We start from the raw sequence: 25,234 nt of genomic DNA, 5'->3' as shown, positions 1-25,234 counted from the left end.
ATATGGTGGTGAGGGAAGGAGGGGGAGGGAGGAGCCCTTGGCCTGGTTTGGCCTTCAGATGTGGGTCAGCTGCTCGCCAATTGGCCTCCAGTCTATTGCCGCCGTATCAAGTTGGCCCGGTGCATGTACAGTATGAACTTAACTCTTAAAACAAAAATAATACAAGTCTGCAACAAGGTTTTCTCCTGCAACTCCAAACTGAGACGGGTAACTGCCGTCTTTTGATTTTGGCTGTGAGTAGAATTTAGATGCTAAAAGACAGCTCTGCAAATGCAGTTTCAAATGAGGCAAAGTAAAAGTATTAGTAACCCAAAGAGGAGCTGAATAGTGGTTTGCGCCCTGATACTAATGTCCAGTGGTGGTGTGCCACTTGTTTATCTCTTAAGTAAGAAGATTAAATGTTGGTAGTTTCGATCTGCTCCCGTTTAACCTGTTATAGTGAGTGCATCACACTGTTCATACAAATTCAACATTTTCTGTATCACATTCAAAAACATAGACTGTTTAAAAAAAAAAAGTGGACTTAGCTTCAGAGTCTGAAAAATTAGGCCAATGCGGAAGTGCCAAAAACCGCAATACCACCAGGAGCCTCTAGGAGTTGGTTTCAAAAAGCCTCCCCCTCCATAAACTCTCATTCAACTTCTCATGAAATACAAAGTTGACTGGCGGCTTTAAAATACTCGTTTAAAAACCGATAGGTGATATCACAGTGGTTCCCTACTTGGTCAGAACTGAAACTGAAAAATGAAGCACCGAAACTGTAAAAAAAATGTTTTCACAGGTGAAATCGTGAACAGTGAAACGCCTTCAGTTTGTTTATTTTGGGGGGGATTTTTGGTAGATTTTAAATAATGACTCCAATTTGATCCCATAATTTCAACTATAAAAAAAATTGAAAAATTGCTGACGAGGCCGGAGTTTATTGGCAGAACATTGCAGAGTCAGCTCCTGCGTCGACTGCCAGAGTTTAAATATCGTTTCAATCTGTCTGCATTTCGTCTCCTTGCAGCCTTCTCTCTGGAGGGATCTGGGATCAGCTTTGCGGATCTGTTTCGCCTCGTGGCCTTCTACTGTATCAGCAGGTAAACAACAAGCATCTCTCTCTGTCTGTTTGTCCATCTGTCGCATCATACGGCTTCTTTTGTTTCTTGCTCGAGCTGCTGCTGCTGCTGCTGCTGCTGCTCTGTGATGAGTGAGAGAAAAACTCAGAGAAGGAAAATCCATGGATGAAAATAATGTTTGTTGAGTAAGCAGTCCACTCTCGGTGCCCCGGGGCTCTCACTTCTTGTTTTATCTCGTGCCATCTCGGGAGACACAGACAGACGCAGGACTTAAACAACAGACACAGGAAATAGTTGCGCTGCAAGCAACACCGAAAAACAACAATAGATCTGCCTGCAGAGAAGGACCTCGAAATCAAACAGGCATCTGATATTTCACTGATGCTCAGAAATGTTCATACGTGTTCGCTCTGGAGTTCCCGACGTGTGTGCAGAGCGTCGCATCTCCGGCCGCGTTACGGAAACAGAGGGTCTTGTTTGCATGTTTATCAGTGATGATATCAGTGTTTTCACTTCTCTGTATGCCAGCGTTCAGAGTTTGTGTTGTGCCAACCAAACGTACGGCATCATCACTTTTGTGGCAAGGCATCGCTGACACATGAGGACAGCATGCATGGAAACAATGATCAGTAAATGTGCAGAGACTTGCTGCTTCAGCTGCTCCTTCGATCTTTGTTCTCACTCTTCATGTTTCTTTTGCAGCACATTTTGCATTTTTCTCATGTTTGTCTGTTTTTCTTTACCTAAGAGATGTCCTGCCCTTCATGCTCAAACTCCCAGAGGCCATTGCGTCGGCCAAGACGCAGAAAGAACTGGAGGAGGTGGCCCAGCTTGGAGCAGGTAGCTTTATGTATTCGTTTTGTTTTTTTGTTTTTTGTATAAACACGCGTGTTTAATTACCACATTCGAGGTTTTGCAAGGTTCTCTATAAATGATCTGTTTTAAAAGGATAATTCTGGTTTAACTTTAGCCTGCTGTATTTCCTATTGATGCGTCTAATCGGGCCTCATGGTCGTGCTAACTTTGCATGCTCTCTCCAGATTGATCCTTAGCATCCTTCGCGCTGCATATTGTGGGATTATATTTAGAGTTGGAAATGCAGCTATTTGAAATCAGAAGTGCCATAAAGTGCAATACCGCCGAGTGCCACTAGCGGTTAGCTCCCGAAAGCCTCTGGCTTCATAGACTCCCATTCAACTTCTCATAAAATACAAAGCCAATACATTTTTTTCAGTAAGTTATTATGGGGTTGTTGGCTAAAGTAACTCCTTCTTATTAGTTTTCTGGCGGTCAATCTGAAAATAATCCCATAAAAAAAGAACAAGGTTTTGTTTTTTTTTCCGCTGCATCTAGAGCGCCCCCTGGTGACCCAGAGAGCTCAGTTAGCCTGCAGTTCTTCGGGCCAACAACTACATAAATGTCCATGGCGCTCATGCTTGAACAACAACAAATTTGAAGGTTGCAACACAGACGAAAACAGAGAATTCATTGAGAAATGTTTTACTTACAATCAACACTTATTGGATATCCACTTTCTTTTAATTATAAAAGGACTGCAAACAGACAGACTGTAAAACAAAAATCTTGGTGCATTTAGAAAAACAATTTTTTTTTTTTGGAAGAAGAAAAAGTTAACATTATAATCATCCCAAAGGTCCCTGCTTTCTCATTTGTGGTCTGGTTTTCTGTCGGCGAACCCTCAAATGAAGCATTAAAATAAAAAAAATAAAAAACAAAGATGTGTGATTTGATCTCACTGTTTTCACTGCTTTACCTGCAGAAACTGACATAAACCTGCCAACAGGCAGTCAGACCAGGCAAAGAGAGATAAAACAGACAGTCTTTGTGTTTTATTTATTGTTTCGTCAGCTCACACGGAGCGCTCGGGTCTGGTTTCACAGCAGACTCAGTCACTTTATCTCTTGGAATTATTCGCGGCTCGGCTGCCGCGAAACGGCAGTGAGTCAGCTTTCTACAGCGGAGGCCTACGACATAGCTCAGTGCTGACTGTGGGTGAGAAGGGAGTGGCGAGCGGAAACACACACACACACACACACACACACACACACACACACACACACACACACACACACACACACACACACACACACACACACACACATGCCATCACACCACATTCTCACATGTATGAAAACACACGAGAGCCGGCGTCTGCTGTTAACCGTGTCATAGCGCCGCACAAAGATGAAACGCCGTCATTGTGTTTTTCGACTTCTGAATTCCTGTGAATGGATGTGGGTGTCGGGACGGACAGCGATGCCTTTTTTGAATCGCTCCTCTTGATGTCGACGAGGCTGAGAGAGTCCTTGGAAGTGTGAGCCCGTCCTGTCATCGAAGGGGGAAACTCCCCTTCCACACTTGGAAAGCTTCTATTTAAAGACAAAACGCAGACCGCCTTCATCTGTGTTGTGGAATCTGGACTCACGCATGCGACAAACAAACTCGTGTTTCAAAACGAGCCTCGGAGACGTTTGACTCGCAGTCGTGTTTGCTTTGAGCCAATTCAACTTATTGCTTTGCTTTTTATCTTGAAAATTAGATCAGCTGTTGATGTTTTTTTTTTTATGACATCTTCCAACTTTTTTAGCCAGGTAAGCAGCAGCAGTTTTTTTCCCCCCGCTTGGATGGTGTTACATGACATTTTGTACATTTCTCCATCAAATAACAAAAAGCTCTGAAAACCACTGCAGGAATGCTAGTTGACGCTTCTTGTTATATTCATTTTAATCAGGAATACATTCACAATGCTCTATTTCTTTATTAGCATTAAAGGGTTTATTTGACCTAAATTTTAAAAAAGGCTTAGAGATGCATCTTTATTTCAAATTTTCTCTTGTTCATACACATCTTATTGTATCGTCAGTACAAAGAGAGCAATGTCAGTCACCACTGCTCACTATAGTTGATCTCTTTTTGTTTTCTCTATAGATGTTAATCTCCTGGAGTGGAACTAGAAGCTTCCTTTGTAGACATTTCACATTAAAAGCGTAGGTCAAGCCTACCAGAAGGAACAAAGCCTCCTCCTCCTGGTTTGCTTTTAGTTTGAAATATATGAAGGAAGTGGCAAGTTTTATTGTCTGCAACTCAACAATGCTTTTGAAAAACAAAAAAACAAAGTAGAAGTGATTTAATTTGTGAATGAAAACCAAATTTCTACCAAAACGCACAGACAAAAGCCGACTCGTCAGAGGTTTTATTCTGCCTGTTTAGGTGACGAGATAAAAACATTTTTAGGCTAAGTACAGTCTTCTATAAGAGAGTTTACAGCTGAGTGAATAAAAGGGAAGTGCTCTCTGTAGAATCAGACTGCTCCTCGGTTTGGTCATTAAGTTTTACACGTGTTACTGGGGTCAGTTTGCTTGCGGCGATCTCGCTCTGCGGACGGACATCTCGGCGTCAGGTGCTCACTGCTCACGTGGACCAGGAAAGATCACCACAGTCACATTTCAGCCTCCAGACTCCCGAGATATTATCAGACATATGAAACGGTTGTATCAGCTGGTGCCTGCTTCTTTTATCGCCCCGGGAATTGGAGAGTTAACGTTTCCATTTTTACCCAGCAGCACTGGTCATCACTGTGCTGATCCTGCTTAGATATTTTCACATTCAAATGACATCTATTGCCTGTTTTTTTTTGTTTTTTTTTTTTCCAGTGTGATTAAATTGTTGTGTTGTAACTACGCATTTCTGCTGGGATACAGTAGGTTCCTTCTTTTCAAGCAGTTATTACTGCAGAGTTTGTTAGAATGAGGACCGTCTGGACAAATAGCTGAAAACAAAGGAATGATTCAATGGAAAAGCACACAAGAGCTTCAAAACGAGAGCACATGTGCTCCAGTGTTATGGGGCGATTGCAAAACAGGAAGGAGAAGGAGCTGGAAAATCACACGGATAAGATACACAGACGTCCATTAGAAAAGAAAAGTATCCTAAACCGGCCGTGGAGGAGTTACAGGGAAATTTAGAGGAGGAAGAGGAGTGGAGGAACTGGAACCGTGTGGTGTGTTTTAGTGCCCTCCCACTCTGTGATCACTTTGGGTGACTCCCTCTCTCTGTGTGTGTGTGTGTGTGTGTGTGTGTGTGTGTGTGTGTGTGTGTGTGTGTGTGTGTGTGTGTGTGTGTGTGTGTGTGTGTGTGTGTGTGTGTGTGTGTGTCGGCATCCAGTGAATCAGAGACCATAGAGAAGCGCGGCTGAGTGCGCCGCGCTTCTGCCACCGGCTAAACGAAAACAGATATACAACCCAACAGAAAGACAGACGAGGCTCGGAAAACATTGTGCAAACATCTGAAGTGTTTGGTGAGAAATATTTAGGAACGCCGTCATTGTGTTTTTTTTGTGTTTTTTTTCACTTCTTCCCTTTTGTTCTTTATCTTTTATTCTGCTGCCTTCAGCTACTGTCTTGAGAATACTCTCTTCCTGGGAATCTCGGCTTGTCCTCGGAGAAGTGTTTGTTTGGATGAAAGGTAGTTCATGTTTGCCTCTGAGTGTTTTCTGTGTGTTTGTGTATTACAGGCTTCTGGGACTCTGCTCTGTGCAGCCAGCGCCGCACCTCCCCCCGTCCCTGTCGCCCTGTCAGCCGTACTCTCAGCCCCCAGCGCACGAACAGGAACAAGGAGGTCGAGGGGTCACAGCAGTGGCATACCGGCGCGCACTGCGACAGTGCGCCTCCGACCCTACGATCGTACGCTCCTCCGCCTTTCTTTCGCCTGGAGAGGAGCCACTCCAGCGCTCCCTTGTGCTTTGTCAACCCCCTCTTCCTCCAAACTCACCGCCCCCACCGACGCTCTGAGGACGACCCGCCTTCACCTGCCGTCAAGTCCGACCTCGACGATGTTGGAGAACCAAAGCAGTTAACCGGCAGCCCGAGTAGCGAGCAGCACGCAGGCCCGATCAAACTGAACTGCAAGTCGGCCCCTCCTCCTCGCCCACCTCCCCCACGCTCAATGCCGCGGCGGCGGCGGCCTGCTCCGCCTCCGCCCGGACCCCCTGCGGCTACCGGCAGACCCAAGAGCATGCCAGAGGCCGTAGCCGTGGCCGCGACGCAACAACAGTCCACCAGCAGGCGCCAAGCACCCGCTCGACCACCGATGGGTGCCAAACACAGCAGCCCGTCCAAGAGTGTCAGCTCTCCGATACCCGTGCCTTCAAACCCGCCGCCTCCGAGGCCCAAGAAGCCCGATCTGGAAGCCCACCGCTGCCACATCGCCCTGGATGACGAGACCATCGCCAAGGCCCTGTCTCGTGCCAAGCTCCCGCCTTGCCAGCCTCCACCTGCCGTCCCCGCTGATGCCCTCCTGGAGAACACGGCCGGGAGTCCGTCGGGTCCCAACGAGAGGAGACGCCAGCGGCTCAGTGACATGAGCATGTCCACTTCCTCCTCTGACTCACTGGAATATTCGCAGTCGCCTGGGTTCTCCCTGGGTCTGGCCCCGAGCCCGTCACGACACCTCAACCACCAAGACCCGGTGGAGGACAGCAGCGAGGAGGACGAGGATGGGGAAGAAGAGGAGGAGGAAGACTACGGCGTCGGCTTGGAGACGGACCTAGAGATGCGCCTCCGTCCGTCCTTCAAATCTCGGAGGCGAAGGGTCGCCGTGAGCTTGAGCGGGGGATCCTTCATCCTCCCCAGGGCCTTGAAGGGGCGCTTCAGCAAAATGAGCGGCATGCTCAGCTCCCTCATGACCCCGGAGAGACGGGCGGTGAAAAGGATCGCCGAGCTGTCCAGGGACAAAAGCTCGTACTTCGGCTCCCTGGTTCAGGACTACATCGGCTTCGTTCAGGAGAATCGAAGCTGTCACACGTCAGGGATGGACTTTCTACAGACTCTCAGGCAGTTTCTGACACAGATGAAGGCCTATCTGCGCCAGAGCTCCGAGCTCGACCCTCCCATCGAGTCCCTCATACCCGAGGACCAGATCGGTAAGTCTTATGAGATTTGCTGGTTGGTTTGCACGGCTAGGGATCGCACGTCCCGATTTTGTGCGTCATCTCTACACGCACGCGTGGGCGCGTGCGATGTTTTAGTCATATCCTATTTCTGACAGCATTCAGTTCTCTCCATGTTTTCACTCTAAATAATTAGAGAAGTAAAACCAAGTGTCAGTGCTTCGGAGAAGGATTTCAAAATGACCTCATTCATTGACGATGTTCGTCAAGCGCCCCAACTTGCCACTGTCTCTGGAATCAAGAGTTGTAGTTGAAGTTTTCCATATGAGTCTGCCTCATTACTGGTGTGGAGTTACAGAAATACGAGTGTGCTGCGACCCAGCGAGTTATTCTTGGCTTGGGCTTGTTTGAATAATCTCTCAGTGCAGTTGAGGCAGATTTTAAAGGGCAGGCACTTCTGTGTTTTTTTTTAAAAAAAAATTATTGGGACTGATTATTGAGTGCCATCAAATAATCTTGGTCTATTATCTGATCTTCGATTGAAGACACTTTCATTCTTGGCTGCACTTTGGTTGCATTTGAAAAAGAGGAGCAAGAAGTATTCAAATTGAAATTGACACTGAAATTCTTGTATAATTCTAGAGTGATATCCGATTGGATGTTGTTAAAATTGACGATTTGCTCCGCTGAGGTCGTGACATTTGAAAAGGTAACGTTTGCACATATGGAAAAACTCTTATCAAAGCCATGTTTATGTCAAAGGGATCAAATTATTGCCAAATAGCTTTACATGAATATGAATGTCTCTGCGCACATCTCACTTCTCTTGTTCATTGTAAACAACAACAGCACGCCCTTGTTCTGAGACATGGCAGTGATCCGCTCGGATTGTGCAAACACACCACAGATACGCACATAAAGCGGCTCACAAATGAGATGATGAACAAATGTCGAGATGTTTTTGCACAGCAGGAAATGAAATAAACCGGAAAGATATCTGCTTTTCGATGGTCAGGGGTGTGTGTGTGTGTGTGTGTGTGTTAAACCGAGACTCAGAAGTGTGAGCAGAGAGCAGACGGTCTGGCTGATGTCGTGCTACAATCCCACCGAATGTGTTTTAAAAGAAAGGAGAAGTGGGGCTTACTGGTGGCTGCTGTCCTCCAGTCCAGAGCGTTTACAGAGAGACGGAGGAGTGCGGCTATACGGCGGAGAAATGACGGCTCTAGGGCTTGTTGTCTTTGTAGTGAAAGTGGGAGCTAGAAATCTGAACTTCAAAGTGCCTGAGCGTGAAAAGCTTCGAAATTTGTGGCGAGGTCAAGAAGTAGAAAGACAGAGGAAAAGCTGTCAGTGTCTGGCTTGTAAATCAGTAACTGAAAAAGTTTGCTTTCGTGCACTTTGCTGTCCTCAGGCTTTGGACCGGCCGTGTTTGTTTGCGCTCCACTGCCTCGCCGCTGCTCCTTTTAGTTTATTGCAGCGAAGGGAAGCCTTTGAAACAGGTTGTGGTCGAGATAAAGCCACCATAACAAACATTGCTCAATATCCAAAGGAAATGAGCCTTTCTGAAAAGGAAGGAATCAGGAAGTCCACAAAGCGCACCAGTGTTTCCTCGGGAGGATCTGGACCCCCTCCCTGAGTACACATCTGTATACATCCGGGGCCTCCTCCTGTCCATTTTGATTCATTTGTGTTAACAGCGTGCAATAAAGGCCTGCCGAAGCCTTACCTCAGGTGACCCACAACACTTTGCTCTTGTCGAGAGGGAGGAGGATTATTGTGATGGAGTGTAAGTGGACCATTTATCTTCTGGCGTTCTTCTGACTCACCGCAAAAAGCATCAATCATACGAACAGCATTCCTGCATGCGTTTCAAAACATGTAATTTTGCATAAACACGGCAGTACCCGCCGGCTGGAGGCCGGGGATGCCGGGGACGCCTGGGCAGCATGAATAGTCTTGTCAGTCAAACAATAAGACACAATTGTGTCGATGCAACACGCTGGGCATATATGAGGAATTGTTTCCAGGCCCGTGTACGGAGGTCCGAGGTACAGACGGAGCCATTGTTGTAGTCTTGACTTTTCAATGCACGTCAGCTGAATGAATGTTGTACTCATGAATAGGGTGGTGAAATACCTGGATGTGTCGAGGTCAGACTCCAACAAATCAGCCACCCAGACTGTAGCTCAATGGTGAATATGCAATCTATTTGGTACATGACTTTTAAGGTGTTGAAATGTCAAACTTCAAAGGTTTAGTTTTTTGTGGCTAAAAAAAAGTTGTTAAAAGGCAGAAATTAAAGAGAGAAAAAATTCAGGTTTGAAAAAATTACTCATTTAAAAATGCTGTATATTAGGGCTGCACAATTAATCGTAAAAGAAAAGTCTGTTCAGTGATTCGTTAAGTTTAAAATAGAGCATTTTCCGTTGCCACAGTTGATATGCAGGTATCATGACAAGTGTCCTACAGAGTCGTGCCCGCACGCTGAGAATTACATGCAGCTCACAGGACCGTGAGTGAAACTACAGACGTTGTAATGATTTTCTTGCTGTTTAAATACGATTTAATCTTCTCTGTCAGGTTCATCAATGATGATTTATCATCTGAAGTCTGTAGTTTTGAACATTTAGAGTAATCAGTGTTTTATTAAACTCGGTAGTAGCGTTTCATTAATACGATTGATCTGACATTTACAGGGTTTCCTTAATTAATCTGAATATATATACATTATTAGGAATATTTTACTATGATATTATATCCTATATCAGGCACCATCATATTTAGTTTTGTTTTGTTTATCTGGTAAATGAAAGCAATCAACATTTATATTAAAACGAAGTGAGAGAATAATTATCTCAATTCAAAGCAAAGAAATTGTGTTTCTTATTTTATTAAGAAATTTATTTGGCTTTACTGTCAATTAGTTATTTACTAATTTGGTTCATTTTTTTCTTGCTATTCAGGGAGAAATGGTTGATATGATAACTGGCAGGATGCAGTTAGTGTAGCACAGGAGAGTCGACCAGTGTTAATGCTCCACAGATAATAACCCTGTTCATCATGTACTATACGGATAACTGACTTAGCTGGATTTGACACGCGACAGAAATATGTAGTTCTTTGAAGCAGCTTTGAAATCAATGTGGAACTGTTGCCGAATCATTAACCCAGTCCACCGTAGAGGTCTTAGTCTGTATCTGTCGTTAAAACACAACCAGCTTTTCATGGCCGCTAAACGGAGCACATTCAACGAAGAGGCTGCCTGGTAATACTGTACAGTTGTTACTGAAGGTTTTCAGATCTCACTGTTATCTGGTGAGAAAGAGATTTATGTATTTCAAATTTCCCTTAAGTCTCTCCGATCCATCGAGCCCACCGTTTTTAATTTTGGCCTCAAAGTTGTGTTACTGTTATTTTAGGGATATATTTTTTAAATAGTCTCTGACCTAAAGCGTTAAGGCCACACCTGCACACAACAGCCTAAAATTCACTGCTAGATGAAAATGTCTTTAACTGATTTTATTTTAAGGTACAAATAACAGACGTAATATGGTTAAACACACAACAAAATTCATTAGGTTCAAGAACCGACCCCGATTTTGTTTTTTATATATACGAAAAACTCGACCAAACCAGCTGGAGGAAGAAGTCATGGCATTTAACTACATTTATCTGATGGGAATTTGTCACTTAAACAAATATATAATATGGTAAAAACGTTCTACGCTTCGACTGAATTCACGACGTTCGTAAAATATCCAGCCTGTTGATTTTTACAGCTACTCGATGGTACACACATCACCCACGTCCAGCTTTATGCCTTCAGTCATGTGATTTGCACTCAGCTGGTCACAGTCTTCACTCTTGATGTTTTTCCATCAGATTTAGACGACTCAAGTTCTTATAGATGACTTATTCCGAGGTTGAAATGCATTTAAAAAATAAACAGGATGATTTAATCCGAATAACAACATTCAAGCCCGAATTAGTTGCCATGTTCGGGGTTTGTGAAGGTTTATGATCGTGAACGTATTGCATGTAATTATCAACGTGATAAAGTGCCTGGATGACCAGACAGGGATTTTCTTTTAAATATTCCAGTTCCTTTATTTACAGTGATGTCAGTATTTACAATCGCTCATAGGAAAGTTTCAGTTTTATATGACATCCAGTCACCAGCGGTGACGCACTTTCAGTTGTAAAATGTTACTCATTTGCTTCCTCTAACAATATATTGATGAGTTGGTGTCTCATTTACCTGTGTGTGTGTGTGTGTGTGTGTGTGTGTGTGTGTGTGTGTGTGTGTGTGTGTGTGTGTGTGTGTGTGTGTGTGTGTGTGTGTGTGTGTGTGTGTGTGTGTGTGTGTGTGTGTGTGTGTGTGTGTGTGTGTGTGTGTTGGTGTCATCCTCCACAGACCAGGTGCTGGAGAAGGCCATGCACAAGTGTGTCCTAAAGCCTCTGAAGAATGTGATCGAGGTGGCTCTATATGACTTTCAGGTGCTCTCTTTGCCCCCTTTTAAAAAAAAAATACAAATTTTATTACGTGAGGAAATCACATGATATCATCGATGTGTCGACCGGCCGGATGAACGTCTCTTGTCTTTTTGCCGTCCTGCAGGTGAACAGTGGCTCCTGGCAGCAGCTCAGGGAGAACCTGGCCCTGGCGAAGACCAAGAGGCCCCAGGACCTGGGAGTGGACGGAGCCGTGCCCCCCGACCCCGTGGCGATCGAGAAAATCCGCCACAAGTTCCTGAGCATGAGGAAGATGTACTCCCCCGAGAAAAAGGTGTCGCTGCTGCTGCGAGTGTGTAAACTCATCTACACCATCATGCAGGATAACTCAGGTGAGGCGATCTTTCATTTCTCAGCTCCTTTCCACCTCTTTCAGTCGTTATTTTTGGCTTGTTTACAGCGATGACTTCTGCTCCCTCCCGCCTGCCTGACCGCGGTCTGACCACCACACCTAACTTCCCCTCCGCTCTCTTGTCTGCTTCCTTCCAGGGAGGATGTACGGAGCCGACGACTTCCTGCCCATGCTCACTTACGTGGTGGCTCAGTGCGACATGCCGCAGCTGGACACGGAGATCCAGTACATGATGGAGCTGCTGGACCCGTCTCTGCTTCAAGGAGAAGGTCAGTCATAATAATACAAATGATCAACTTTATTTGTATAGCACCTTTCATACAAAAGCAAAGACACATGTTTTGAGCTTCTTTTTTTTTTAGTATTTGCTGAGCTGGCTTCCCTGATATCTACAAGTAGTAGGTAGAAAATACATAGTCAATAATACTGTTACCTCTAAAACTCACCAATAAACACTGAGAGTTTCTGTGTTTAAGGTGTAGCGTTGTCGAGAGAAATAATCTCCCTCCACAACTCCCCATAAAAATACAAATATTTACATTTCTGTTCCCTTAAACACACGAGATCCGACATGTTTATTTTTCAGCTTTAGAGTTCTCGGACGGCCCGTTTTGAACTTTGGACGGAGCCGGGCTCTTTACAACAGGCTGGGCTAACCACATGCTAACACTCAGACGTTAATCTTCTTTTCTCTCTGAAAAACGACAAATGAAGTGTATTTCTCAAACTATTTATTCAAAACTCTTGAGTGAACTCGCACCCTGTCAAAGATAGAGACCCAGAAAGTTTCCTTTGAGCTTTGAAAATGACATTTACGAGACGCTACCTCCACTTGAAGTTATATAATGTTGGATGTTTCCTTTTTGAGGTCCGCCACATTGCAGTGTGGTGCCAGTTCAAAGTGAGGTCCACCCTGTTGTATAACCTGATCAAAGGAAGGTCAGCAGTGACCATTCAACTGTGTGTCAATGGAAGTTAAATGGCTGGAAATAGTTTGCGTGATTAGAGATGAAGGGTGGGAGTCACGTATTAGAAGTCCTCACCAACAGAGTAGCCTTTTCCCAACTGTCCCGAGATCAACGGTGGTGTATCGATGAACAAGAGAAAGCCTCCTGTTGTTCCTTAAAGTTGCTGTAGTCAATATTTTTTATACTGAGATGTAAACATAGACTGTATATAACTGGATGTAGCTTCCGTCTCTGAAAAACTAGACCGATGCGGAAGTGTCTTAAGCTGCAATACCACCAAGTGACACTAGAGGTCAGCTCCAAAAAGCCTCAGGCGCCATAGACTCCCATTCAACCCGTCAATAATATTTCTCCACGACTTATCTCGGTGTTGTTGGCCAAAGTCGCTCTTTCTTATTCGTTTTTTTGGAGGTCCATCTGAAAATATTCCCATCATTAATTAGAATAATAGGCTTCAAAAAGTTGTGTTTTTTTGGGGGCGTGTCTGTTTGATCGACAGGCCTGTGGTGCAGTCAGGCTACGGCTTCCAATCAGATCGAGTCAGATCCACCGCTCGCCCAAATATGGTCACTTCCTGCCGTAAACCGCGCAGAACTAGCAAGATGGTGACGGACAAAATCCGGGTGACGTCACTGCTGGTTGGCGATTAGCTGGTGAAAACTTTGAAGGACAGATATTTTTGAAACGGCAACAGGAGAAGAACCAGTTGATAAAAATATGCCCCCAACAGCTGCTCAACTTGATACTGTATGTCAGTGTTTAACTGTCTGTTGTGCTGCCCCATGGTGGCCGAGAAACATGAATAAATGCAACTTTAAAGCTTGAAAGAAGAAGTATAGGCCCCTGTTTTGCACATTTTATTCTTTATTTGTCATTGTTTGGATTTTTTGAGCTCATTCTATAACAGTCCTTTTACCACAACCACCTCAGCTAAGTTGACTTTACCCTGAAGGTTCAGTGAGAAAGCTTCATAAATATAGTCATAGGAAGGAAAAGTCCTCAGCATGAGGGTCGGAAATTCCAATCAGTTTAATTTCAATGGGCTGGAACCAGTTCAGAAGAGACGGCAGGTTCAGCCCTGCCAGAATGAAATATTTTCCTATCAGTGCCAAACGGTCTGGCGCGTAAACTAATGTAAGAAGCTGAACCTGAATTTCTGAAGCATTTGATGAAATGATCATCAGCACTGTAAATATAGCTCTGTGATTCACCTCGATCACGATAAAGGAAGTGTCTGACACTTCAACTCCCTCCTATGCCAGCTAGTTTCATTTCTAAATAACTAGTCCTGACGTATTTAGCTGTTCAGTTTTGTTTTGTCTGTCTTCCATTCATCTCCCAACTGTCTTTTCTTTTTGCTTTCTATCTCAGGAGGCTACTACCTGACCAGCGCCTACGGAGCCATGGCCCTCATCAAGAACTTCCAAGAGGAGCAGGCGGCCCGGGTGCTGAGCTCCGAGGCCCGAAACACTCTGCACCAGTGGCACCGCCGGCGCACCACCCAGCGTTCGGTGCCGTCCGTGGACGACTTTCAGGTATCCCGCCTGACCTGAGCCCACCTTGAACATCCAGGCAGTGAGTCTAAGTTGTACCAATTCCCAAATACATCCACACTTCACGTTTCGGCATTGAAAAGACGCATGAAAGCTGCTGTGTGAAAATGGACTTAACAGTTTCCACTAACATCACAGCATGTGGATCTGTGGGTCAGTACTTGTGGTAGACAGCACCCCCTAGTGGAACAACTGCATGCAATATCTTTCAAGCGCATGGGATTTTCCTGCCTGCTTGTTTATTAACACATCAGTCCTGTGTCTGTCTTTCATTCTTGGAGTTTTCTGCCAAATCTTGACTCTGGACTTTTTCTCTGCGTAGAACTATCTCCGTGTCGCCCTGCAAGAGTTGGACATGGGCTGCACGGCCAAAACCCTGCTCGTCCAGCCGTACACCACCACGGAGGAGGTCTGCTCTCTCTGCGCTTACAAGTTCAAGATCCCCGACCCCGAGAACTACGCGCTGTTCCTGGTCACCGAGGACACCAGCCAGCAGCTCGCCCTGGACACCCACCCTCAACGGATCAAAGCCGAGATCCACAGCCGGCCGCACGCACTGATCTTCCACTTTGTCTACAGGAGGGTGTTGAACCTGAACCTCTGCGTCCCTGCCAGCGTGCAAAACGGAAACTGCCTTCAAGTTGAATAGTCTGGGGTGGGAGGGGATGTATTTGATCCTAAACAATAAGTCTTTTGTTCTTCTATTGGTTGTAGAAGTTTGTTTTGTAGATAGATCTGAGAGCATTTGAATGGAGACGGAAGCATGCTGATTTAAAATATGTCTTTGATTTGCAAATGATGAGGTGACTTTTGATTTTCGCGAGGAACCACCAGGTTGTTGGACGGGCTCCGGAAAGTGCAGGTGTTTTACTCAAACATCTAAAAAAAAAAAAAAAAAAGAAGAAGAAAGAATGGAAGTATGGAATGGTAAGGTTGGTTGGTTGCAAGTCTGGTCGGCCAATGTCTGCTTTGGCGAGGCCGTGGTGTGCAGGATTTTAGCATGTGCCGTGGTAAATTGAGAAAGAGGAAAGGTCTGGACATGTTGGGGCGTGTATACCATCCTCAAAACAGAAGTCATACAGTAAAATATTGTATTTTTTGTAATTAACTTTTGCCTTAACTGCTGTCCTCCAGGTGCTTTCAAAAGGAATTGAACATACAGTGTGCTACTGAGAGCTTCCAGCTGTCATCCAGTAATTAGTCAGCATTCAAACTTCTTGCTAAAACATTAATTTAATAAGTAAAATGAAATATTGTACAATATATGATTGTCTTTTTTTTTATTATTATTGCTCTGCAATTGCTGGTCAATTGTAGCTTGTGTTTCTGTGTAGAAATATTTTTATATTCAAATGTTTTTCATCCCTAAAGTGACAAGGATTAGTACTCTGATTTAATATTTCTGTACTGGACTTAATACTGGACTTACTCATGCCAGATATTTTTCTTAGAGGTCAACTTAAATCAACACTGTTTCTATTGTTTGTTATGAAAATCTCAAAGCTGACTGTGGAAATATATAAAATATTCTCTGAACGAGGCTGACTCCCGCATGATATTTTCTGAAAGGTGTGCTGCTTTTTTTTTTTTTCTGAATTCAGTGACACAATATAGGATTTCAGGATTCTCACAGTCACATAATGGCAGTGTCACTCCTTCAGCATGGGAACATTGGAATATTTTACTGCCGATTTACCAGTCTCATATTTAAATACTGAGTGGAAATTAAACATAAAAAAATTTATGCACATTTTCTTTAATGAAATTCTTAAATTTCTATCATTTGTATTGAAAAATAACACGTTAAATTGGAAAAAAAATAAATCCCTAAGTATCCTCACTTGGACTTTGGGGCCTAACTGTGCACCAAGAAGAATGTAATTCACATAATCTCTTATAATAATAATATAATAACATACAAAGATATTTTACGCTAACTAAAACAAATAAAAAGATTGAGATTGTTTTTTTATTTGGGATTTACAAGAATTAAGTGGAGATGTTGAGGACCAAATCTAAATGTTGTACGCCTGGCTGTAATACCCAAACTTTTACTTTTATTTTTTTGACATTTAAAATTTGCTCTCAAAATGCAAAACAATGCAAATAAATGTTCTTTAAAAAAATTTTTATATATCCCATTGCTCCGTTGTATAGTGCTAATTTTACAAACATGAACATATTAAAAATAGCCAACACAGATAAAACAATAAGTTTGTTTAAATTGTATTGATTAAGCAGTCCTTTGAATTTTACGGATTGATTTAATCTGACGAATGAGAAGAAATCCAGTTTCACTTTCTTAATCCTTATTTTATTTTATTTTTTTAATATAAGTGGGCGTGTCCTAAACATTAGACCCCGCCCCCGAATTGCAGGGAAGAGAACTCGTGAACGTCGGTAAATTCAGCCACCGGTACCGGTACCGGGTTTCTCGACGCACGGACGCGGTTCACGCGTCATTTTACGCCCCCCCCCCCCCCCTCCCCGAGGTCAAAGTTTTACACGGATTTCCGGCGTGTTTTGTTTGTTTTGTTTCCAGCTACTGATTCACACGTGAGCTCATCTCGCAGGCTCGCGTCGGTGTCTTTCCAGGAAGTTGCTGCTCGGGGTGAGTTTGCCACACTCGGTCAATCTCTCGCGTGTTAATGAGTAAACGGGTGATTATGACGTCACACCGGCAGCTGCTTCATCGCAAACGTGCCGCAGTTCAGTTTGGTGAAAGCTGAAGCGTGTTCGCGTTAAACGCCGTTGAGCGAGTATTTAGCTCGTTTCGCTAACAGGAAATGGGCGTCTTACTTTCGTTATTTACCCAGATTTGAACAAACTGAAGTTATTACCGCTGCGGGTGTCATTTATTCTTCATTAGAAAGGCCGTTTCGTGGGTTAAAACCATGGTTAACTTGCATAATTTAAAATGATCAGTTTCGGTTTTTCAAACTTTTTTTTTTTTTTTTTTTTTTTTTAAATAGTTACGCATGACGTCACTGAGCATGCGCAGTGACGTTCAACAACCCCGATAAACCCTTCCAGGATGCGTCATTCTCTGATAGTGATGAGTACTTCCAGTAGCAAAAAATAAACTTGTGAATAGGTTTTTTTTCCGCGTTTTTAATTCTCCTAAATGTAAACAAATATTGTTTGAGCTGATGTCGCTGCCCGGTCTAGCTCACCATGTATCCATGGCAACATCACACTTCCTGTTTCCTATAAAAGTTTACCATCTGTTCACTAATATGAAAAATATTGATGTGATGTTTTTATAGCATATATTGTATGCGTGGCTGTGCTTTTCTTAGCGAAGTGTCTCTTCGTTGAGACTTTGTGGTTTTTGTTTTTTTTTCTCTTGCAGGCAAGACTATCACAGCCAAACACCAATTCGTAGGTACTGCATTCACTGTTGTCCCGTCTTTTCAGGAACGGTCTGCCTTTGCGATGGATCTCCAAGCCTGTCTCCAAACCGCACTGAGGAAAAAATATCGGACACTTTTTGAAGCGTATCCTGAGAACTCGTTACTTCCTCCGAGACTTTGCTATCGGGACTTCAAGGAGGACCAAAGATTATCGAATCTGAACCAGAACGAATTGAGATTTGTTGACAAATCTGGATTTCCTTTGCAGTTTGTTTATACACGGGTCACCCCAGCGGAAATCTTCTCCTGCGACTGCCTCCATAACACCAGCAAAAGAACAGTTATCACTGTAGGAGCGAGCGGAGTTGGAAAAACCGTGACGGTGCAGAGTTGTGCTCTCAACTGGGCCGACCGGAGAGATCACCATGACATCCGCTTTCTGTTTCCTCTCGCTTTCTGGGAGTTCAATTTGCTCAAACAGAAATTGAGCCTAATTGAACTCCTCCAGACATTTTTTCCAGAATTAAAGGAGCTTGACGCTTCCAGTTTAAATAAAGAAAACGTGTGGTTCATCCTCGACGGACTGGATGAGTATCGTCGCCCGCTAAACTTCAGCTGTCCCGCCGTTATTAATGTTTCAGAGGCGTGCACGGTAGACAGTCTTGTGACCAATCTGATCAGGGGAAATTTACTTCCCCATGCTCATATATGGCTACTGACGCGATATTCGGCGGCAGCAAAAATCCCTAATTGCTATTTTCTCAAAGAGACTGAGTTGCAAGGGTTCAGCAACGAACAGAAGGAGCAGTACTTCAGGACGGTTCTTGGAAATGAGGATCTCGCCAACAAAGCCATTGACCATGTGAGACTATCGAGGAGCCTGGACTTCCTGTGTCAGATACCTTCGATCTGCACCATCGTGGCACATGTTTTTAAGGATCACCTAAAAGTAATCGAAGGGTATAAAATACATCCCTTAAATCTCACCCAGATTTACACAAATCTGTTGAAGGCATCGAACTCCAACGTTATCGCCAAGCTGAAAAGGCTGGCGCTTGTTCGGAAGAACGAGGACACTCTAATATTTGAGTCCGACCTTTTGGAGAGGAACATAAGCGCCGAAGCAGCATCCGCTTTCGCCAAAGAGTGCCCGCTTGTGTTGAGAGAGGAGACCGGGCTGCACAACCACACGGTGTTTCGCTTCGGCCAGTGGAGCATTCTGGAGTTCTTGGCCGCATCGGCTAAACTGGACGACCTCAAAGCGTCGAGGGTTTCCCTCCGCTGCACTTGTAAGCGTTTGGTTGACGAGGCTCTGAAGAGCAACGACGGGGAGTTCGATACCTTCCTACGTTTCCTCTTCGGCCTCATTAAGGAACGTCACCTGTTGGATTCCAACGATGTGCTCTTCGTCTACACCAAGAGGACGATCATGGAGAACGTTTTGTCTGACACCTTTTTCGGGCTCTTTCAGTGTCTGAGGGAGTACGACAGCCAGGCTCTCCAGAGCGAGGCCAAGTTTTTCACTAAGTTCGATGTCTGTCCGATGGGTGAATTCTCTCCAATGCAGTGGGAGTTCATGGTGAACAAGATCATGGACTTTGATGGGATTCAAGACAAATTCGAGATGCCAGTGCCGATGAGATGTGAGGAGAAACTCCTCCGGCAGCTGCCGGATATTCTCAGAAGCAGGAAAGCCATGTAAGTTGGAACTCATTACGTTCAGCTTTTAATTAGTTATGTACACAAATGCTATGAGTGTTTGTGCATTTACATGTTCCCAAATGGGTCACCTAACCCGTACCGCAAAAAAAATAATGTCCCTTTGCATATCCATTATGGTATACATAGGGCTCGGTATTGTTCAAAAAACTTTTAATACTGGTACAAATACCTTGACTTAGATACTGGTTCCTTAAAGATCATGCCTTTATCAAAACCAATTTTATAAAATTAATTTTAAATTAAAGAAAATTGATTTAAAATTAATTATTGATTTATTAATGATAATAATGAGATCAACAGGCTGTTAGTTTTGGTCTTTCTATGGGATCTGTTGACCGATGGGGGGGGGGATAAAAAAAAAAAAATTGCTTTCTGTTTCCTTCGAGGTGTGTCTTAATTTGACACGTGTCACTAACTTCAATCTCCTCGCAGCCTGCGATTCTCGAACCTGACAGACAAGAGTTGTCCGGCGCTGGCAGCGGTCATGAGCACCAAGGAGTCCCACCTGAGAGAGCTGGACCTGGGCTACAACAGCTTCAGCGACAGCGGAGTGTTTAACCTCGTACACGGGCTGAGCGATCAAAACTGCAGGCTGAAAGTGCTGAGGCTGTCGGGCTGCGGAGTGACCGAGCAGGCCTGTAAATACCTGGCCACGGCTCTGAGAAGCGCCCCGAAACTGGAAGAGTTGGACATCAGCAGGAACGAAGTAGGAGATATGGGAATTTGGCATCTTGCAGTTGGTCTGAAAACTGCAGAATGCCACCTAGAAAAACTCAAGTAAGTGCTGGGAAGTAAACCTACGGTCGCAATTGCACGTGCAATATTTTCCCCGTCAATCTTCCTATCGGTAACCCAAAATGACAAAGTGAAAACATGGTTTTCGACTGGGGTTTTTGAAGATGTAACTTTTGGGAATTTTTGCCTTTATTTGACAGGACCAGTGAGTGAGTGAGTGAGAGAGAGACACGACATGAAGGGGGTAGAAAGAATAGTATTGACATGCATTAAAGGTGTGACCCACCCAGACTCACCCCTCAGAGGATGTTCTCATTCAGCCTCTCTATTGCTTTCGGCTCGCACCCATTTCCACAGTTTTTGGCAAATTCCTTTAAAATCCAAAACAGAACTTTTATTTGCAGAAGTATTCCGATGCTTGATTTAGTACTTTTATTGACAGCACTTACAGCTTCGAGTTTTCTGAGTTGAGCCTCTTTGTCCCTCTCTGTATTCAGCAGATCTGTCATATATGTTGCCCCCTTTTTCTTTTCTTTTTTTGTAGACTGTCACAGTGCAACATTGAGACGGACGGCTGCGTCTATCTGGCCATGTCTCTGCACAAGAACTCCACCTATCTCAAAGAGTTGGATCTGAGCATCAACATCATCGGAGACCAGGGCGCCAACGAGCTCTTTAAAATGTTTGACATATCGCACTTAGCCAAACTGGAGTGAGTATAACTGCAGCACTGCATTTCCACATAAATGGAGAGACTTAGGAGATCCGGCGACATTCTGTCTCTTCACGTCTCTTCGGCAGGATGTACCACTGCGGCCTCACTGTGTTGAGCTGTATCGGGATCGGCGAGGCTCTGAAGTCTGAAACCGGCTCTCTGGTCGAGCTCAATCTGAGCAACAACAACTTGAAAGACGCAGGGTTCGCCATCATCTGCGAAGGCATGTACGCGTGGTGTCGTCTGGAGAAGCTCAAGTAAGGACCCTTGATAAAAAAAAATACTGGCACAAGACAATTTTATTATTATGACTGTATGAAAAAAGCACATGAACCACTGATTAATGTCATTTTCTCATATTTCCCTCTCAGCGTTTCAGGATGCGGAATCACTGGTAAGGGTTGCATTTATTTGGCGAAGGTCCTGTGTTCGATCTCGCAGCTCTTCAGCGGGTGGACGAAACAATCCGAGTGGCAGGCGGTCGAGCTGAAGGACCTCGACCTCAGCATGAACTGCCTCCGAGACCAAGGGGTCCGAGAAATTTCAGCGGGCCTGAAGAATCCCTTCAGCCACCTGGAAACTCTCAAGTGAGACACTTTTTCTTTCTTTTTTTTTAACAGACTTCTGCATGACAGTGTGTTTAAAGTTTTCTTTTTTTACGAAACGTGTATCGACACATCGTTTTGGGTTTCCTTTCAGCTTGAGTCGTTGCAGCATCACCGACGACTGCTGTGCCGAACTCGCAGTAGGATTAGCGTCCAAGGAGAGCGTCATCGTCGAGCTGGACCTGTCTGGCAACGACCTTCGGGATAAGGGCGTGAAGAAGCTCTGCTTGGGGCTCAAGAACCCTCAGTGTAAACTAAAGAAACTGTCGTAAGTTAATTGTTCATATCATCTCTTAAATGTAAAAGTGTTTCCACTCTCAGACCAAACCATAATCTGCATATAAAAGTGGACGTAGTTTCAGGGTCTGGAAAAATTAGGCTGATATGGAAGTGCCTTAAACTGCAATACCACCGAGCGCCACTAGAGGTTGGCTCCAAAAAAAAAAAAACACTTGCTCCATAGACTCCCATTCAACTTCTTTCATGAAATTTGATGTCAACACTTTTTTTTTTCACAAGTTATTTCGGTCTTGTTAACTGAAGTAACTCTTTTCTTATTAGTTTTCCGGCGGTCCATCTGAAAATAATCCCATCGGTAATTGGAAAAAGAAGTCGTGTTTTTGGGGGGGGCGTGCCTTTTTAGTTGACAGGCCTGCGGTGCAGTCAGGTTACGACTGTCGGTGGGCGGGGTGTAGTGTCATCGGGTTTCCAATCAGATCGAGTCAAATCCACCGTTCGCTCCTTCCCGCATCGCCCTAATATGGTAATTCTGGCCACGACCAATATCTGAACCCGGGGCGCCATTACAGCCGTTCGCAAATCAACTGGTGACGTCACTGCAGGTTGCCGCTTGCTTATCGTTTACCAGAAATACACTTTTACTGTTTTGGGTCGGTGCCTCAGCGCAAATAGTGTCCCAGAGAAAGAGCCGTAACACCCAGCTTGCACACCTCCGGATGAGCAACGAGACGGGACAAAGTTTAGCAAAGATGTTTATTGTGGTGTTTTGTGCTTCCCTGCAGACTGAGAAGCTGCAGCCTGACATCGAAGAGCATTCAGTTCCTGACCTCTGCCCTGAAGGCGAACCCGTGTCATCTGATGGAGCTGCAGCTGATGGGCAACAAACTGGAGGACTCTGAAGTCATGACGCTCGTGGCGCTAACAAAGAACCTGAAATACTCACTGCGTACAATAGAGTGAGAACTGTTCCTCTAAAAATAACTTGCTCACGTAAACAACAACTCGGCGTACTCAAACGTAATACGGAGGTGGATTCAAATGAGCCGAGACTGTTCACTCACGTGTCCTAATTTTATTTTCTTATCTTTCAGTGTCTCGGTGGATTGAACAACGAAGACAGAAGGACAAAAACGGATCAAACTGGGTCACTTTTTTTTATTTTTTTTATTAACCCTCATACTCTCTGCGTTCCAATATCCATACTACAATACTATTTAGTATGCAAGGAAAAGATTTAATACTAAAGGAAGGAAAGCAAACGGAAGAAGGAGAAAAAGAAGAGGCCTTCAAAAGAACCGTACTCCTTACAAATTGCATTCTTTTTCTTTTTCCTTCAAATGTCGCGCTACAGATGGATCTGACCAGGAGGGTCAAAGTTCAAGATGTATTTTTATGATGAAGTATCATGTGCCAATTGTTATACATGCTTACATGCAGCAGTACATACTTTTTAAGGGTAGCTGTATGTATCAAAAGTAAAAAGAAGTACTGCGCATTTCGCAGGGACTGACAAACCAACTCTACAGTCTGAAGGCCCACTAATTTCATTTCAACAAATATTTACCTCATTGATTATGCTTTGTATGATCTGTATTATATACTGAATGATTTATTTTTGTTTGTTCAATATTTGAATGTACCTAGTGGGTTTCAGGAATGAGGTCAAAATGTATATTTTTTTTATTGCTAGTTTGTATTTTTTTTTTTTTTTTTTTACATTTTTAAAGGTAAAATCTAAAGTTCTCAGCCACAAAAGTTTTTTTTTTTTTTTTTTTGTGCTAATATCTATATCTGTGTTAAAAAGTGGTATATTACAAACTAGTCTTGTCTGTACAGTGTTGTTTATGTTCTATGTATGTGATGGATCAGTTGAAATCATGGGCTTAACCACAGACGTTTTTGGAGGGTCATGTCCCTCCCCCCCTAGTATAGAGTAGAAAATATTACTTTTATCAACGACGTCAACGCTTCTGTCTTTTCTTATTGGATGTTCATTTTCAATTTGTTTCAGTTATATCTGGAGAACGTGGCCCTTGCAACTGGCATGTTGTTTAGACTTTTGTATGCCTTAAATAGGAGGTGCCTGCCAAGACTTCACTACACCTCCAGAAGTAATAATGGAGTTGGATGCAACTCAACTGTCAAGGCAGAAACAAAATACACAATATACCAAAATGATAATAGTGAGTAGAGCTCACACCTGTGTTTGGCTCACTGCTAGAGCAGTTATTGAAACTCTTTATTCCTGGAATGACAGGTGTAGCTGGTCCTACCACCAGTAAAGGAGTAATTGATGTTTTTTTTTTTTTTTTATATTTGTAACGACTATCCCATTCTGATGGTTTTAAAAACAGTTCTTGGTGTGCATCAATTCTACAATAAAGAGTTGGAGACAATATTGTTTCATCGTTTTAAATAGGGGAGAAACATGCTGGGCAGTATTCACAATGATTAAGAAGTTAATTGAAAAGTATTAAAACAAAAAAAAAAATGTTTTGCTCCCATTTTAATTGTAATTTATTGTTTATCTTTAAAATAGATTTTTATATTTACATCACATTACATTTATAAATATATAAAAGTAAATTTGTACATTTAAAGCTATGTAATTGACTTTTTTAAAAAATAGTGTTCGTGTTAAGGGATCACAGTATTGGAATTAAAGGGAGTGACTTGTGTAGGAATAAAGTGATCAAATTGTGTTAGGGTTAAATGATGAAAGAGGTTAATTTACTTTACAAAACTCAATGTCGTCTGAAATCTGACAAAAAAGTCATTCAAAAGCATGTCGTCCAAATTATGAATAAAAAGTCATATTATAGCATGTCGTCCAAAATATGAATAAAAAGTCATATTATAGCATGTCGTCCAAAATATGATAAAAAAGTCATACTATAGCATGTCGTCCAAATTATGAATAAAAAGTCATACTATAGCATGTCGTCCAAATTATGAATAAAAAGTCATATTATAGCATGTCGTCCAAATTATGAATAAAAAGTCATATTATAGCATGTCGTCCAAATTATGAATAAAAAGTCATATTATAGCATGTCGTCCAAATTATGAATAAAAAGTCATATTATAACATGTCGTCCAAATTATGAATAAAAAGTCATATTATAGCATGTCGTCCAAAATATGAATAAAAAGTCATATTATAGCATGTTGTCCAAAATATGAATAAAAAGTCATATTATAGCATGTCGTCCAAAATATGATAAAAAAAAGTCATACTATAGCATGTCGTCCAAATTATGAATAAAAAGTCATACTATAGCATGTCGTCCAAAATATGATAAAAAAGTCATACTATAGCATGTCGTCCAAAATATGAATAAAAAGTCATACTATAGCATGTCGTCCAAAATATGATAAAAAAAAGTCATACTATAGCATGTCGTCCAAATTATGAATAAAAAGTCATATTATAGCATGTCGTCCAAATTATGAATAAAAAGTCATATTATAGCATGTCGTCCAAAATATGATAAAAAAAGTCATACTATAGCA

At 43.1% G+C, this 25,234-nt stretch overlaps 2 protein-coding genes across 4 annotated transcripts in view; both read left to right on the top strand.

The window, feature by feature from the left end:
* The window catches only part of LOC138633077 (ras and Rab interactor 2-like), a 34,582-nt gene extending 18,692 nt beyond the window's left edge, over nucleotides 1-15,890 (top strand). The window contains exons 6-13 of one of the 2 annotated variants that reach the window (XM_069719089.1): nucleotides 1,010-1,082; nucleotides 1,810-1,901; nucleotides 5,596-7,002; nucleotides 11,381-11,463; nucleotides 11,585-11,810; nucleotides 11,968-12,099; nucleotides 14,170-14,333; nucleotides 14,674-15,890. In XM_069719089.1, the coding sequence (XP_069575190.1) occupies nucleotides 1,010-1,082; nucleotides 1,810-1,901; nucleotides 5,596-7,002; nucleotides 11,381-11,463; nucleotides 11,585-11,810; nucleotides 11,968-12,099; nucleotides 14,170-14,333; nucleotides 14,674-15,000 (2,504 nt within the window). In that variant the 3' untranslated portion in view covers nucleotides 15,001-15,890. Of the gene's footprint in view, nucleotides 1-1,009; nucleotides 1,083-1,809; nucleotides 1,902-5,595; nucleotides 7,003-11,380; nucleotides 11,464-11,584; nucleotides 11,811-11,967; nucleotides 12,100-14,169; nucleotides 14,374-14,673 lie in introns of both variants that reach the window. The other variant, XM_069719091.1, reaches the window with a different exon arrangement.
* An 851-nt stretch (nucleotides 15,891-16,741) lies between these two features.
* Nucleotides 16,742-24,117, top strand: LOC138633080 (NACHT, LRR and PYD domains-containing protein 12-like). 2 transcript variants are annotated; one of them, XM_069719095.1, is made up of 9 exons: nucleotides 16,742-16,962; nucleotides 17,769-19,402; nucleotides 19,859-20,203; nucleotides 20,706-20,873; nucleotides 20,963-21,133; nucleotides 21,248-21,463; nucleotides 21,576-21,749; nucleotides 22,504-22,677; nucleotides 22,813-24,117. In XM_069719095.1, the coding sequence occupies exons 2-9, from the start codon at nucleotides 17,787-17,789 to the stop codon at nucleotides 22,826-22,828; spliced, it is 2,880 nt and encodes a 959-aa protein (XP_069575196.1). In that variant the 5' UTR covers nucleotides 16,742-16,962; nucleotides 17,769-17,786; the 3' UTR covers nucleotides 22,829-24,117. The 2 variants fall into 2 exon arrangements, with proteins under 2 accessions (XP_069575196.1, XP_069575197.1); XM_069719096.1 differs by lacking the exon at nucleotides 16,742-16,962 and having other exon boundaries at nucleotides 17,722-19,402.
* Nucleotides 24,118-25,234: the final 1,117 nt, after the last annotated feature.

This window comes from Brachyistius frenatus, unplaced genomic scaffold (genome assembly GCF_029030835.1).
Source record: "Brachyistius frenatus isolate BFR_SWC_R1_liver_20210118 unplaced genomic scaffold, ASM2903083v1 Contig_206, whole genome shotgun sequence".
Taxonomy (NCBI): Eukaryota; Metazoa; Chordata; class Actinopteri; family Embiotocidae; genus Brachyistius; species Brachyistius frenatus.
The sequence above is the reverse complement of the archived record's forward strand: the minus strand, read 5'-3'. Positions and strand labels throughout refer to the sequence as shown.

Bases quoted from the DNA above. Each gene is read 5' to 3' on its own strand.
- LOC138633080 (XM_069719095.1), top strand. From the start codon at position 17,787: ATGGATCTCCAAGCCTGTCTCCAAACCGCACTGAGGAAAAAATATCGG. The intron at 20,874-20,962 runs GTGAGTATAACT...TCTCTTCGGCAG, and splicing joins TCGCACTTAGCCAAACTGGA to GATGTACCACTGCGGCCTCA. The intron at 21,464-21,575 runs GTGAGACACTTT...GTTTCCTTTCAG, and splicing joins AGCCACCTGGAAACTCTCAA to CTTGAGTCGTTGCAGCATCA.